Source organism: Corvus moneduloides, chromosome 8 (genome assembly GCF_009650955.1).
Source record: "Corvus moneduloides isolate bCorMon1 chromosome 8, bCorMon1.pri, whole genome shotgun sequence".
NCBI classification, from domain to species: Eukaryota; Metazoa; Chordata; class Aves; order Passeriformes; family Corvidae; genus Corvus; species Corvus moneduloides.
Window position 1 is genome coordinate 22,786,263 of NC_045483.1, and position 15,038 is coordinate 22,801,300.

The window sequence follows — 15,038 nt, forward strand, 5'->3', positions numbered from 1 at the left end:
AATTTGGACAAAACACACAGGTTAATAGGAAGAGAGGTACCTCAGTTTAGCAAATGCTTGGTTATGTGCATAGCATGGGGACAGTGAATAGTCTGACTTTATTTGTCTTGTAAGTCTTAAGCCACATACTATGATATACTGCAAAAGTTGGATGACTTCAAGGTTTGCAAAACTACAAGCTTCTTCTAAAATAATACTGTTAGGATTTCTTTACTGAGTTATTTGGTGACCTGTTCCTATAAAACTGAAGCTGCCAACCATTTTAAACAGCTTTCCTCAAAGCTATTTGTATGTATAGTTACTTTCCACTGCAACAAGAACTTCTGATGCATATGTCACCAATACTTGAAGACGTAACTGTCACATGTCAATACTGTCACTGTCACAATATTCCTGTGAATATTAAGAGTAATGCAATCTATACAAATCTGTTTGGAAAATAGCTTAGGGCCAAATGTCAGTATGTGGTAGAGAAAACAAATAGCTGTCTTTCTGCTGGTGCACAGGCTAACTCAGAAAAGTGATTTGGAACTTGAGCCAGTGTTTGTGCAAAACAATCCTAACCCTGGACGATATTTCATAGAATTAAAGTTGCTCTAACTGAATGCTTAGCTCGAAGGTAATGAAAACTGTTCTATATTTGACAGGGAATTATATACTGTACATAAAATAACAGAGAAACACCAATAAACAAACCCTTCTGTTCTTGCTTTTCCTAAAATTGGAAATAAAGCTAAATTGCCCCTTCACTCCAATATCCTTTTTAGAAGCTCTTGAATTTTGCTCACTCAGTGGTATATTGCTGAAATGGCAAAGTCTCTTCCAGTAATTTTAGGAAAAGCTATCATCAAGCTGTCAACAGTCTAAATTGAGATTAAAAGTACCGAAGAGAAACCTTCACTATTATCAGAGTCCCAAATAAGTACACTTGAATAGGCAGATAACATCTAGAGTGTACAGTATGAGACCGCTTATTCTTCCAGTTTTTTTGAGTGATTTACAGGGATGAAGTCTGACGTTAAATAGTGACGTTTTTCTTCTTTTCTTACCCAGAACTACTCGACCCAAAGAAAACATATAATTGTGAACATATGCCTGTTCTTGGAATTAGTTTCAAATATCCCATAGCTGGCTGTAAGGGGTTTCTATCTCTCCCTCTGACATGTTATGTGCCCTTGGCTCGTATTGGTCATCAGAGAGATTTCCAATAATTCATAGTCCAGAGTAGATTGAGCTGCAGGTTTGCAGTTCACCAAAATCAGGGTATTATTCATTCTGGCTGATGGTGAGAGTTATGTCTGTAGCAATATGTCTCTGAACAGGAGGTTCCCTGGAAAGGGTTTATTATCACTGGTGAGTCAGCAGAGGCAGGCTATTCTGTATTTTTATTCATATCCAGTAAGTAGCATCCGTGCTGTTTAGGCAAAATTGTCTCTGTTAAGATCTCTTAAGATGTTTGTTTTGATGCATGATGCATCGTCATGTTGTGACCTGATTTTTCCTAGGGACAAAAATGGGGTTATAACTATGGTCTGACATAGAAATTGGTGGCTGGTCTCCAAAAGCAAAAGCTCAGTATGCTAATCTACTCAGTCACCTCTTAACATTTTATGTACTATCATTTAGGAGTCCAAAGCTACAACAAGGAAGATTTCTAAGTTACAGCCTTTAACAAACTATTACCCTGATTAACTTTCATTGCTATGGATTTCTGATTATTGTTCTCAGGTTTGGTCTGGCAATTAAGATTTGAATCTGTATTTATGCTTTTCTTCCCCAAAACATTGTGGCCCTATTTTATGCTTTTATATTAACCAGACATTGGAGAGCCAAGGATTCATAAATTTTGAGGATATGTTCAGTTATAAAGTAAGCAAGATTGAGGTGAATTCCTTTGACTTTTGCAGCTTAGAAGTCAATATATCATTAGAGAACAAAGTGCACAAAAGATAGCAATTATTTTCTCAAGACTCCCTTTAGTGAATTATCCTGAGATTCAAGAAATAGTTTAGCTTTTGGTTTTTTCTCTTTATTTGCCTTATTTTTCTATTAGAAATTATTGTGTAACTTCCAGTGAACGCTCTCCTTTGTGTCTTCTATTTAAACACATAATCTTTTTATGTCTGTTGAAATGGGTACCTTGTAAATACTCCAGAGCAAACTTCATATCTGAAACTGGACATATCACTACCATGTCACCAGCCTAAGTTAAACTTAATTTTAAAAACTGACAATAATTCATATTCACCAATACAATCTTTTATTTTCACATCTTCTCCTAGCAATGCAACACTGCTGTTCCATAACTAAAAAGCAAGATGGTAAATGTGGCTTTTCTTAGCTTTATATTTCTTTGATGTATCTTTCCTTCAGTTGAAACATCCAATGGAATTAAGGTTAGTTTATTGTAAACTATAGCTCTTCAGTCTAATCTTTTAAAATTGGAATCCTAGGATCTTGAGACTTACGGAGAAAAAATTGTGTTTCTTCTCTTCTCCTTAACATTTTGCTTTTAAAGGCTCTGTGCAAGTCCTCTTGGGTACTTATTTCTTTTATTAGACTTCTGGTATTGGTTTTAAGTGTTTATTGTAAACAATTCTATATACTTGTACACTTTTTTGCATTATAGTCACTGTAATGTGTAATAGATCCCTTCATTTAGCTCACAGGGCAGCGGAATGGGAAAATCAGTTGGGATTTTTTTCTTTAGATTTGAAAAGTATAGTATCTTAGCCCAACTTTCTATTTCATATCTCCTTTCTTACATGTGGACTCACCCACAACTTCCTTTGAGTAAATATTAATCTGTTTCACCAAGAGGAAAATTTTTAACATTGCCTAAAGATTTCTAACAAAGATGGTAACTTTTTTTAAGCTGTCAGCTGTATGAAAATATTCGTTTAGTGATGATACATAATGTCATTGTGTAAACTCCTGTGAGTACAGCAATCTTGAGGAATTGCAAGCAGCCTTAACAAAAACAAATTAATCCTTCGTGGCTGGTGACTCCGTGCACCTGTAACCACATCGCAGCACTCATCCTGCAGGTGCCTCGGCTTTGCCTAATCACTGACCTCCACTCAGAGCACTGATAGCGTTTGTTTTGTCACACAGGCCTCTAGTGCTGCTGCCCCTGCCTCTCCAGAGATGCACTATACACCTCTGCCTTCTGGATCCAGAGACCTCACCAATCACAGAGGTATGAGCTAAATTTTATTGGTATGAACTACTGCAAGGTGTTAAGCTTTGCTCTAAGGCCTTCCCTGTATCAGTTACTGCTGCCTTTCACTTTACAGAGAACACCGTGTCTTTCAAGCACTATATGAGGAAACCATACCTGTCAAGACTACAGATTTTACCTCATATTAAATAGGATTTACAGGTAGTCTACCGGGAAAGCAAATAAATCTATGGATAATAACATTCAGTGATTTTTGTGTGTGTGAGAGAGAGAAAAATGTAAAGAGATTAGAGTACTTAAACATTGCTAAGTAGATGATTACATGCAGCATTGGTAATTTTGAGAGAATTTGTAAACTTTCTAATATTTTTAAAGTGGGAGCTTTTTGGCAGTTTAGAAATTTAGGACTATAATTTTGAAATGTTAACACATTTTCATTGCAATAAAAAGGGATTCTTCTCGGTTTCTATTTCCCTTTTCATCAGTCCTTAGAACTTAAAAAGCACCTTGGGCAAATTCACAAATTCCTTCTGCATACCTATGAAACAAAAAGTTCAGGGAACAGGTGAAAAACTGAAGCAGTCAGGAAGGGTGCATTCTAAGCTTTTTCACTTTTTTCTTTTTTTTTAAAGGAGAAATTTGCAACGCTTTCCGCACTTTTTCAGCTTAAAACCAGAGCAACAATTATCTTATTTATTTCCCATATTACCCATTGATTCTACACTGATCATGTAAACCATTTGTGTAGAGGCAGGTTTTGTTTAGGATACCAGGATCAACGTCAGCCTTATATTTATGAATTGACAGTAGCTTAATTTTAGTGTGTGTCAAATTCTGCAGCACTACAGAGGATGGAAGCAGCTTTAGTAGAATTCCTTATTACTTGAAACCTCCTGAAAGAATCAGGCAGGTAATGCCCCTGAAGAAGGATCTGTGATTCAGGTGTGAAGGATTAGAAAAGCAGCTGATTAGAATTTAATTTGTTGCAGCCTCTATCACTGTTGTTGTGCTAGAGCTGAGGATGAGTATGAAGCTACACCCTGACCTTGGTGTAAATTGCTGTGGTGCACTGGAAATCAGATGTCCTGGAAGTGCTCTGGGTGCATCATATTCTGACACTGAGCTCATGTAGAAACTGATACTTTTTAAAGAGAAAGGACCAACCAAAATCATGAATTTGAGCACACACCCGGACTTCAGAGATTAAAAAAAAAATTCGCCCCTCCCTCCCCCCCCACCCCAAAAACCCTGCAGCCCAGTGCCCTTTCTTCCCACCCTCCCTCCTCCCCCCATTCCCAAGATAAGTAGCTTTGATTTTCAGATAAGCATGTTGGCTTTGAGGTTGGATTTCTGGTGTTGGATTAAGTGGCTAGGGTCTACTAACACAATAAATAGAATGACAGAATGTTGCAAATCCCTGAGTTCTCTAAAAATACTTTAAAAGTACTCTTAAGCCAAGTATATTCAGATTTTTTATTTAGGTGATAGTGTATTGGAAGTATGGTTTCATGGCTGATTTTGTTACCTGACTTGGCAAAAGAAATGCTGGTAGTCTTGAGTATCAAAAGCTGTGTGCCTGCATTATTGATTGACTCCTCTTGCAACACAGAGTTGTGTGGCTGCAGTTGGTGTTGCAGACATGTCCAGTGGGTGTTTGTTCAGAGCAGGAATTTGCCAGGCTCTAAGTACCACTGTCCTCACCAGGGTTTCAGAATGCCTGCCCCCTTGCTATGAAAGGGGAAAATTATATTCCACAAATCACCAACTTTCTACCCTTAGCAGTTCACTGTCTTTAATCTTCCCAGAAATACTCTGCTCTGCATGCTAAATATGCTGAAAATTTCCTTGTTATTGAGCACAGTTATGAATAAAGTGAATGGGGAAGAGTGTCATCCAAAGAAAGGGCAAAATTGGTCCTTAAAGAGACTCTGTTAGCATGATCTGATAAGTTTATATATATGTGTGTGTGTGTATATATATATATATATATATATATATATACATATATACACACACATATTCACAAGGAAATAATTAAGGAAATTTTCCAAAATTCCAAGTGTTGGAAGAACCAATTCCAAACTTAGAATAACCTGCTGGCAAGGCCCATTAACTCAATCAACTTCTTCTATACAAAGAAAAATTTTGAAGTTCAGAGGCCCATAAAAGATTAATTGCAGTCAATAGAAAAATCTCCAAGGAAAGAGTGAAATACTTAAGCATGCTATTTTAGGTTCTGAATATCTTCAATTTTTTTCTTCATGGAATGCTTTCAGTGTTGTAAAGTAGGACTGAATCAGCTGTTGCATATGTAAATACTGGCAGTTTTCAGTGCGTACTGGAATGAAGTATGCTGTAAGTTTGTGAGTGTTATTTGTCCCTGGAGAAACTTGTTTACCAGAATCCTGAAGTCTGGCAAATAGTTCGGTACAGCTGTAAATTGGTTTTTGGGGGACTGGGTGGGGGAGCAGGAGCAAGCTGGATGTATTTGATTGGTACAGTTTCACTTGGACATTTCTCACTCTATTTAACTGTGATTTTTTACAGGGAGAACAAAACCATATAATATGCATGGGTTGCACCATGTCTCTTATAGCTTTTGTGCTCATGCATGCAGTATATAATTTCCAGTCAGGATCTGATCCTTTAGGCTGACTCCATATTTTGTACAGACGATTTCAGGAATGGTTAAAATCTCACTCTCTCTTTCAAAGCCCATAGAAACGGCATATAACAGTGTGATGTTAGCATGGAACGATGTGGAATGATCACTGTAACTATTATATTAAGTGTCATGATGCTTGAGTATATAAGTACGTGAAGAGAGAAATAAATATTGGAGACACATTTTTAAGCTTTAGAAAATTTCTCCCCATCTTGGGAAAGTTGTTTTCCCTTATATTACAGTGTTGCTTAGACCCACTCTTCTGAGCTGAACCGTCCCTCTGTCCCACTGTTCATATTTTTCAGTGAAAAATCTACAGGCTTTTGATTTAAATTTTGGGCATCTGACAGTAGTGTGACTTGATTCTTTATGTGATCTGATTGCTGTGCTGTCAGACAAGGCTTCCAAAGTGATAATTCTATAGCTGCGTATATTTTTGTTTTGATTCCAACAGTGATCTCAAACTTCTAAGGGTCTTCCCTTGGTCTTTGTTAAAGTAGGATTATGTATTTTACTTTATATGGATTTACTTGTGTGAAGTTTGTGCAGTTCTCTTGCCTAGTTAAAACAAGTCAGTTTGAAGACACAGCCTCCTCTCATACAAAGTGCTTCTTTTGTTTCTATATTCTATACGTTGCTTGTATTGTTCTAGCTTTCAAATTTTCTGGTGAAATAAAATGTATAGGCCCCACATTCCTGTCTGCTTGTTCAGATCTACCTGAAAGAATCAAAGAGAACAGTTACTTGTTGTTGTTTTTTAATAGAAATGGCCATGCTCCCAATACACAGAAGTGATGAAATGTAGTGGCTTTTAGAAGAAATTGGCCCAAAAATTTTGGGGCTTACGTAATTTTTTTTTTTTTAGTGGCTTGTATGTATGGCCCATGTACCCTTCTGCTTTTACTGATAATTTATTAACTGGGTACATATCTTAAAATAGAAACTTCAATTCTTAACATAGTTGACATTGATGAAAAAGAAATTTTAAAGTCATAGTAATGCATTTGTAAGAGTAATTTGTCTGATGTGTGGAAAAAGGCCCCTCATCCTTCACCCACTCAGGTTGTATATTTGGTTTTTTATGGTGGCATGCTTGCTAAGGAAGTCCCTTTATGTGTAAGCATTCAAACTCAAATTGCCATCTAAAAAGAGCAGTGCTTTCCAGTTGGTGGGGAAAATAGTAATTTATCATTCTATCTCTTCAGAAGCAATATCATTAAATCATGACTATCATGAAAATCTGGTTTTCCCATACAAAAGCGTGTGCTGGATGCCCTTTGTATAAACAGTTATTTTATAGCATTGTCTATTACCTGATTTACTTGAAAACATACTAATTTGCCAAAGCCGTTTGGTTTCTAGTAGCATTTTACAGCTGACTCCTCCTTTTCTTGTGCTCTTATTTCTGGGAAAAACCAGTGATAAGTCTACCCCATAGCTTACTGGTAAAAGGAAGAAGAAGGAGTTTCCATTAAAAACTAAACCTGTATTTATGTAGTTTTTAGATCCTTAGCTTGGATTTAGGCCAAGGTTTAATAATTCTAATCTATTATGATTTGTAGAAACTTTCTGAAAAATCCACTGTCCTGTTTTGGTGTCCATACAGTTGCTTATCCAAGTGTTCTGGTATGTGCAGGCATTACATTGTTTTGTTTTATATTTGAATGATGAGTGCCCAAATGAAAAATTGGTATTTATTCTACCAATATGTTTGAATCAACAGACAGACATGTTTTCTTATTTTATAATCTGATTTTGAGAGTCACAAACTGCATTCAGATCCCATGCCCAGAAATCCAAGAACAGAGTATTTTGAAGCTTCTTATTAACCTTCTAAAGGTAATTTTATAGAGCCTTTTTGAACAAGGGAAACGAGAGGTTCCTTCTGCTCTTCAGTTTCTCTTTGTCTAACAGAGTTGTGCTGAAGGTTTCTTTGGGAATGAAGATCTTTCCAAACTTCCACATTCCTAAGCAAACATAAGTATGTAGGCATATAATCTGTTGTGAACTCGCCTTGTTTCCTTCTGTGATCGTTATGCTGTGCTGTTGTACTCAGAGTATCCGGTGTAGTAAATTTTCACTGATGACTGGGATGTTCATACAAAAGTCCTTCTGATTGACTGTTAGGGTGTGGGACACAGAAAACCAGCTAGTAGCTTTGTAGGAGTTTAGCTAAATTCTAGATGGAGATAAAAGTGGACTACAGAATGCACAAGGGTTTAGCCATCCAGTTAGGCTGGAATTCACAATCCAATAGATGTCAAAGGACACCTACCACTTTCAAAATTTGGTATTGAAGGAAAAAAGTAGCAATTTTGGAGAGCCAGAGGGAGGTGTTTAATTAAAGTGATTATCCTCCAAGGATTTACCCGTTCTGCCTCAATTTGATCAGCCTGATCATACATTATAAATATTCTTAGGTTCATATGGAACTAATAGTGTCTATCAATCCTTCCAGAATTTGGTCTAAAGTTTTTATATACTACTTCAAAATATTTGAAGTAGAATGACAAAATTGAAACACACCTCTTAATAATAAATGTTAATACACCAAGTTCTTATTTTACACATGCATTGTGAAAAGCCATGCTGTCTTTAAATGACAGACATAAAAAGAAAAGGAAATTGGTTTACATAAAAACTTACTTCCAGAAAGATAAGTATCCTGTTTATATTATCATTGCGGTCCTGTCTGTTGTTATTGACACAGTTGTTAGGTATTCATTGTGTTTTCAAGCCAGAGGCTTATTTAGAGTTTGAAGTTGATTGCTGAGGAAGTTGCAAAGCAATTTATGTAGCAACTTATCATAATTAGTTAGTTTTCTTAGTGTGAACTGCACTTTATGCTTGTCAATTGATTTTTCTGTGTATATGCATAAGCTCATTGTATTCTGTCAAAAAAACCCCAAATCCCAAAAAACCTATGCTTAGTACTTTATCATTCATTTAACAAAGTGTGCCCATATATGTATATAAGATGTATTTGCTTTAACTTATCCAATAACTAAGAATAGGATGAATAAGAAAATTGTGAGCAGATGCAATATATTAAAGTTCTGTATCAGGCAAAGATGCTGTGATAGTGAGATATTTTCTTTGTTGTTTTACATGAAGTGTCCTTTGAAAATACCATCATTTTTAACCTGCATTATGTTATGGTGTGTCCTAGATTGAAGACTTGTTAGGCCAGGATCTTCTCATCGTGAGATGAATAACCTTAAAATAAACAAACAAAAAAGTTCTCAATAGCATGGGGCAGATAAGATCATATTTTCCAGGGAAGGAACACTCAAAAATAAGCTGTCACATTTCCTATTAGTGCCAGGAAGTATAAGTGCCCAACAGTGAGATGTGATGTGGTCATGACTTAGACTCAAGGGGAGTGGGTGGAAATCCTCTTCTTTTGACACTCTGGGAGAATGCTAAAATAAGGGGTCTGTTAAGGAAAAAAAAAAAAAAAAAGCTTAAAAAAACCCCCATGTGACTTGCCTGTATGAAGTGAGAAACTGGGTACTAGTTCCTTGTTTTTTAGTTTGGAAAATAGACGTTAATGGAAGCTCAAGACACATGGGAGAAGCATGGAAAACAAAGTGATGGTGAACATGAGTTATCAGTGTGAGAGAAGACTTGTTTAAGAAAAGATTTTGTTTTGCAGTCCTAGTTCCCTTTAGTTAAGGGGATATGAAAGAAAGAAAAAAAATCCATCAGCGGCAAATTGGGGTTTTGTAGTCCAGATATGTGAGAAGGTAATGTCAGAAACTTAAAGAATTCTGATGCGAGATGTTCCTGGTGCAGCTGGAAGAAAGACAGAGCAGGCTTCTCTCATTTCTGTGCTGGATGGCTCCTGCTGATTCCCGTAGACTCGCCAAACCTTACACCAGGAGATGAGGTGAATGCTACCCACTCATGCCTATGTATTCAGGGGTGCACCTGATTTCGTAGTTCTGACCATGATTTTTCCCTTCCAAGGAGGATTCCAGTTTACTGGTTTCTCAGTATTTCTGATATGTTTGCTTTGTGGGGAGAAGAATAGGTAGAAGGAATGAGGGGAACAAAGTCGGTGGGGAGAAATACTAGAAGGCATACTTCCTTAGGGAAGTGTACTCCAGTGAAATGCTTCTAGCTGGTAACAGAAGCTCACCTCTATTAGTATTTGCCAAGTCTGCAAATGCATTAGACATCTCTTCCGGTTGTGTGAACTGATACACAACCAAAAATTTTGCCTTTCAAAGGAACTGAGAGGTCCAATACCCACACACGTGATCCTCTGGGCTCTCAGCTGCAAAGTGGTTTATTGCTGGGCAGTCACGAAAGAACAGGTGAATTTTATCTGTTTACTGGAATAGAACTGCCACCAATGGCTGTGCTGTTTGTGGACCTATTTACCTCACTTGCTCAATAGTGATAATTTCTGCCAGCATCTGCATTTTTCTCTGTAAAGCACAATGACTTTCCCAAATGTGGAATAAATTGTAGCTGCATTTGAGTGTGACCTTGACTAATATGGTTCAAGAAATAAATTTTCTGGGTCATTGGATTCATATTCTTGTCACTAACAGGGTCAACAATTTTTTGTCTGTGTATACAAGGAATGTTGGATTTGAATCAGGATACTGTAGATTATTAAAACTTCAACATAAAAATGTATTGTTATCTTTTTGTATATTGCAGTGATGGGAGCAACTAGTCATGTGAAAGTAGGTTCAGCTAAATGAGGTGGGGATGATATATAAAGTGATTTGCAGTTTTGCGTGAAGTCCTTCTTGATGGCCAGCAAAGTTAAGATTTGGTTTTAAATGACAGCATATTTTAATTTGTGAGCCTTCTCTGTGTTCTGTGGTTTGAAACTGAACCCAAGGGATGTGATCGAGCTGACCAGAAGTAAGTTCTAAGAGGATCACTTCCTGGTGTGCTGTGTCTCTGTGGGAATAAAATATGTGTGCTTCTCTGCAAGAAAATTTTAAAAGACAAAAAGAGAGTAATTAAGTGATTAATCAAATCTAGATTAAAATATTATTAAATATCTCAGATGTTGGGCACAAAATTCCCATTCTGCATCTAATGGGATTTAGTAGTCTAAGACTCAGGCAGCCTCTCATAATTGTAAGTATTTTTTTTCCAAATATTATAGAGACTTTCATTTTTCCACAGTGCACATTCCCCCATCTGACTGTTGAAGACCTGACCATTTTCCATATTTTTGTCATTCTGAGGTTTTTTATTTTAACTTTTTCCATATTTGCCCAAACTAGCAGTCTAGGCCCTAGTCACCCATACAAGTGTCACATCAGAGGGAATATGATTAATGAGGAAAAAAACCGTAACTTCATATTTTTGGTAGACTAGAGAGTGTCTGATATTTCACAACATAGCTCATTTTGTCATGCTGGTAAGAAGAAACCATAAGAATGCTCAAGCAGGATGACTATGAAGTGGCAGAAATATATAGAAAACACTGGCTTCTATAAGTGGAAACTTGGGATCCAAACCCATGAGCCTACCTAAAATCTTCTTTGGAAATGCAGGAGAACTAATGATGCAGTGTCTCTACAACTGGCAATTAATAAAAAAAAAAAAAAAACAGTCTAGTAAATTTGCCACTTGGCCTAATAATCTTTTACAATGAAGGCCAGTCATCAGCCACGGCTGATATTACAGCTCTTCCAGAGAAATTGGGTTCAAAGCACACCACTGCTGTGCAAATCCAGTCTCCTGAGAGATCCCCCTGTTTAGTTAGCACTCTAGTCTAGCCTGTTTTTGCAGGAGTCCTTCAATTTTATCATTCAGGCATTTTTATGGCCTCATTGGAACAAATAAACAAACATCTGGAATCATGTGGTATATTTAATTAAAAACTTTTTGTTTGGCCAGAAATAGTAAAATCATGAAAAATTGCCTGTCTCCAGGCTCAGAAAGGCCAAATGATGAAGCTGTTGGCTACAGACAGTTTTACAATGTATTGAAATTCATAGATATGCACACCTGCTGCAAGTCCCCCCCCCTTTTTTTTTGATTCATAACCATTAATGAGTGTTTAGTGCACAGATTGTAGCCCTTGTTTAAACGGGAATTTACTGTTTTTAATAACATATAGACACGTGTTGATATATTCCATACAGCTTGTACTGTTCTGTAGAACACAGACAGGATAAAACTTTATATTATTGGTTAAAGAAAAAAAAAAAAAAAAAAAGACAAAAATCTTTATGGCGCATGTTCCATTTGAATATTTTTTCACATGAGCATGTTTTAATTCCAGAGGCAGTAAATATCTGCTGCATGCTAAGGGTCTGTGTAGCAAATGTTGAAAATGTGAAAGATGGTGTTTTCTCATTAAAATTAGAATCTGTAATGAAAATGTAAATTTTCATTGCTACATTTAATGTATATTTTGAGGAAAATTTCAAGAAACTCTTGCTTTTGCAGATAAAACTGCTTGATGTCATCTGAGATATTGCTGTATGGTCACAAAATATTTTACAGATCAGGATCATTATTTATGAAAATTAATTTGTCTATGGGGCTGCTGTCTATTTCAGATGCACAGATAGGCCTTTGAACATATGAGACATAGAATCTTATTTTTGAGTTTGTGCATCTCAGTTTTTAAATAGCTGAGCCCTCTCTTGAGAAAATGACATGCACACAGAAAGTAGTACTGCATCTGAATATTGTTCATTAGTCTTCATCTATCTCGTGATTAAAATAATTTGGCCATTCCATTTTGAGCTGTGTTTCTCTGAGAATTTAGACTATTTAGCAGGATAGGATGGATGGAATACTCCTGTGGCTTTGGCCACTGCCCTGTAGTTGGTGTTACTGACCTGAATGAAGAGGATGTGGGTGTCATCCAAAAAAACACTAATTCCCACATAGTCAACACATGTAGAAGCCTGCTTTAAAGACTGGGGGAGGGAAGAAATTTCCTGCACAGTCAGAAGGGCAGCCATCTGCATAACAGCAGTGAAACTATTTTATCCCCTTGTGTGTTTGTTCTTTATAGCATGCACATCTTGCCGTAACATCTACATGTCTTTCAAACTATTAACAGCCAAAAAGATGTAATGTATTTTGTATTTCATTGTTCAGAGTGTGTGCTCTGCTAGAAGTGGGTGAAGGGTCCTTTTTTAAATTTGACTTCAGGAAAGAAAGGGGTAACTTAGTAGGATTTCATTGCATGATCTTATGCAAGAAGAAAAAGCTGTCAACTTTTTACTGGATATGAATATCTGTATTCATGGACTAATGATATATTTACTGATCAAAGTTCCTTGCAGAGCTCTGAAAGAAAATGATAAGTAGGTTGATGACTTCCCTTTTTTCCTGTTTTGTGATATTTTTGTGGTCTGTTAATAACCTCATTGTAAGAAAAGTAAATGATAGGAAGCCCCATGACATCCTTCGCTAACTTTGTATGCCCTTAAGCAGAGAGATCACACCTGGGGAGAAGAAAGGGAGGAGACAGAGAGGTAAATAATAAGTATAAACAAGCACAATTGTTTTATGTCCCTTTCTAAACAGAGGATGGATGATCCCTTTTTTGTAGATATTAATTGTGTTACCTTTTACAGTCTGAGATATTTTGAAAGTTGTTTCTATTTACACAAAATTAATTTCTTTTACTGTGTGATGGACAACACTGATATGTTTTGTAAGACTCTTTTTGTCTATGACTCTGAAGTGCTTAGTAAACCTAGGCAGCCACCTGAAAGACCCCCCACCTGTGGCTGCATAAAACTGAAATAAAGAATGGAAAATAACCCTTTGAGTATGCACTTTCCCACCCACTGAGAGCAAAATGCAATGTAGTGCAATTTTAGTACTTGTGTGCCACTGGGGAAAATAGGCTCCTAAAATCACATAGTGAAGCATTGGAAAAATTCAGCAAATTTGTACTAAGCACTGTGTTATAAAACCTAAGGAACTGTAGGCTTTGCTTCTCAAGTGAAACAGATTTGTGTTGCAGTTCTGTTAGAACGCCTCCAATTGCAACGATGATATTTAGCACAGTAGGCTGAAAAAATGTAAGGCTGGTGAATAGGAGTCCTTTCACAGGAATGCTTACAGAGTGGGGTACAAGCAACCTTCTGATGTCTACTTAAAGACCAAACAAGACTGTAGTCTGATTGCTTTTTTTACTTTTGCTCAATGTTGGACCACGTAGAGAGACGTGGAAAGAGCACATGGCCCAAGTTGCCTCTTTCAAAACCATTTCTGTTACTAGACATGGGTTCTCACAGTTAGTAGAGAACTAAATTGGTGTTCATGTCTTGCCTGAGAGGAGTTAGAATATGTGTGTACCAAAACTGCAGGGCTACCACACCGACGTGCTGGATTTCCCCACAGTAACTTGGCTTCCTGTGCACCGACTACTGCGGGAGCAGTGGCTGTAGTAGCTTTAGTCAGTGGTGCTCAGAAAAACTACATCTACCCCAGCTCTACCTTTTCCTCACAGGAGTGAGGCAACTTCTGGATGGTTTTTTTTGCTGAACTGTGAGTGGGAGCAGCCAGTATTAGCAGCAAATTTTGTTTCTGTGAAATAAAAGGAGTGGGCTCAACAGCAATAATCCCTTGTGCCCCAGTGGAAGAACTGGAATCTGTCTTAAAGCCAAGAGGTTGGCAAACAGCCCGTCCAGACTCACCAAACCAAATGTACCCTACTGCCCCTCCCAAATCCACATAATTAATTAATTTGGCAGGTCGTGTCTGTCTTAAAGGTATTGAATGATAAATTTCATGAGAGGAAAAAAAGAGAGCAACTTAGAATAAATAGATTAAATATAAGCTATTACATCATTCAGAAGCAATTTGGTGCTGTCAAATGCCAGCCATCACTGATGTAAAGTATGTGATATGTCAAGAAAAAGAAATACCAGGTGAAATTACAGTAAGGTAAAAAGGAAATATGTAGATATCCCCTCATCTGATAATTGTGGATGTAAAGTTTACTTCTGCCCTGTAATCTGATGCTAGATAACAATGGCAGTAGAATGTAGAGGATAGCTGAAGGAGTCCCTTTGCTGTTGTCTCCTATTCACTTTTGTTACACTGTTAAAACATAATTCCTTTACCAAGGTGAGTTTAGTAATAAAGTGAAAGAGGAGCTGTCAGCTAAATTAATTTTTTTGTGTTGAAAAATCTGTTTGTTAAAAAAGAGTATAATGGCTTTATTCAAAAGAGAATGAGGCAAAA

At 36.9% G+C, this 15,038-nt stretch overlaps 1 protein-coding gene across 8 annotated transcripts in view; it reads left to right on the forward strand.

Moving 5' to 3' along the window:
* Positions 1 to 15,038, forward strand: part of LRMDA (leucine rich melanocyte differentiation associated) — a 748,939-nt gene that overhangs the window by 644,828 nt on the left and 89,073 nt on the right. For all 8 annotated transcript variants that reach the window (XM_032116838.1, XM_032116837.1, XM_032116840.1 and 5 more), the window contains one exon: positions 3,115 to 3,199. In XM_032116838.1, the coding sequence (XP_031972729.1) occupies positions 3,115 to 3,199 (85 nt within the window). The remainder of the gene's footprint in view (positions 1 to 3,114; positions 3,200 to 15,038) is intronic.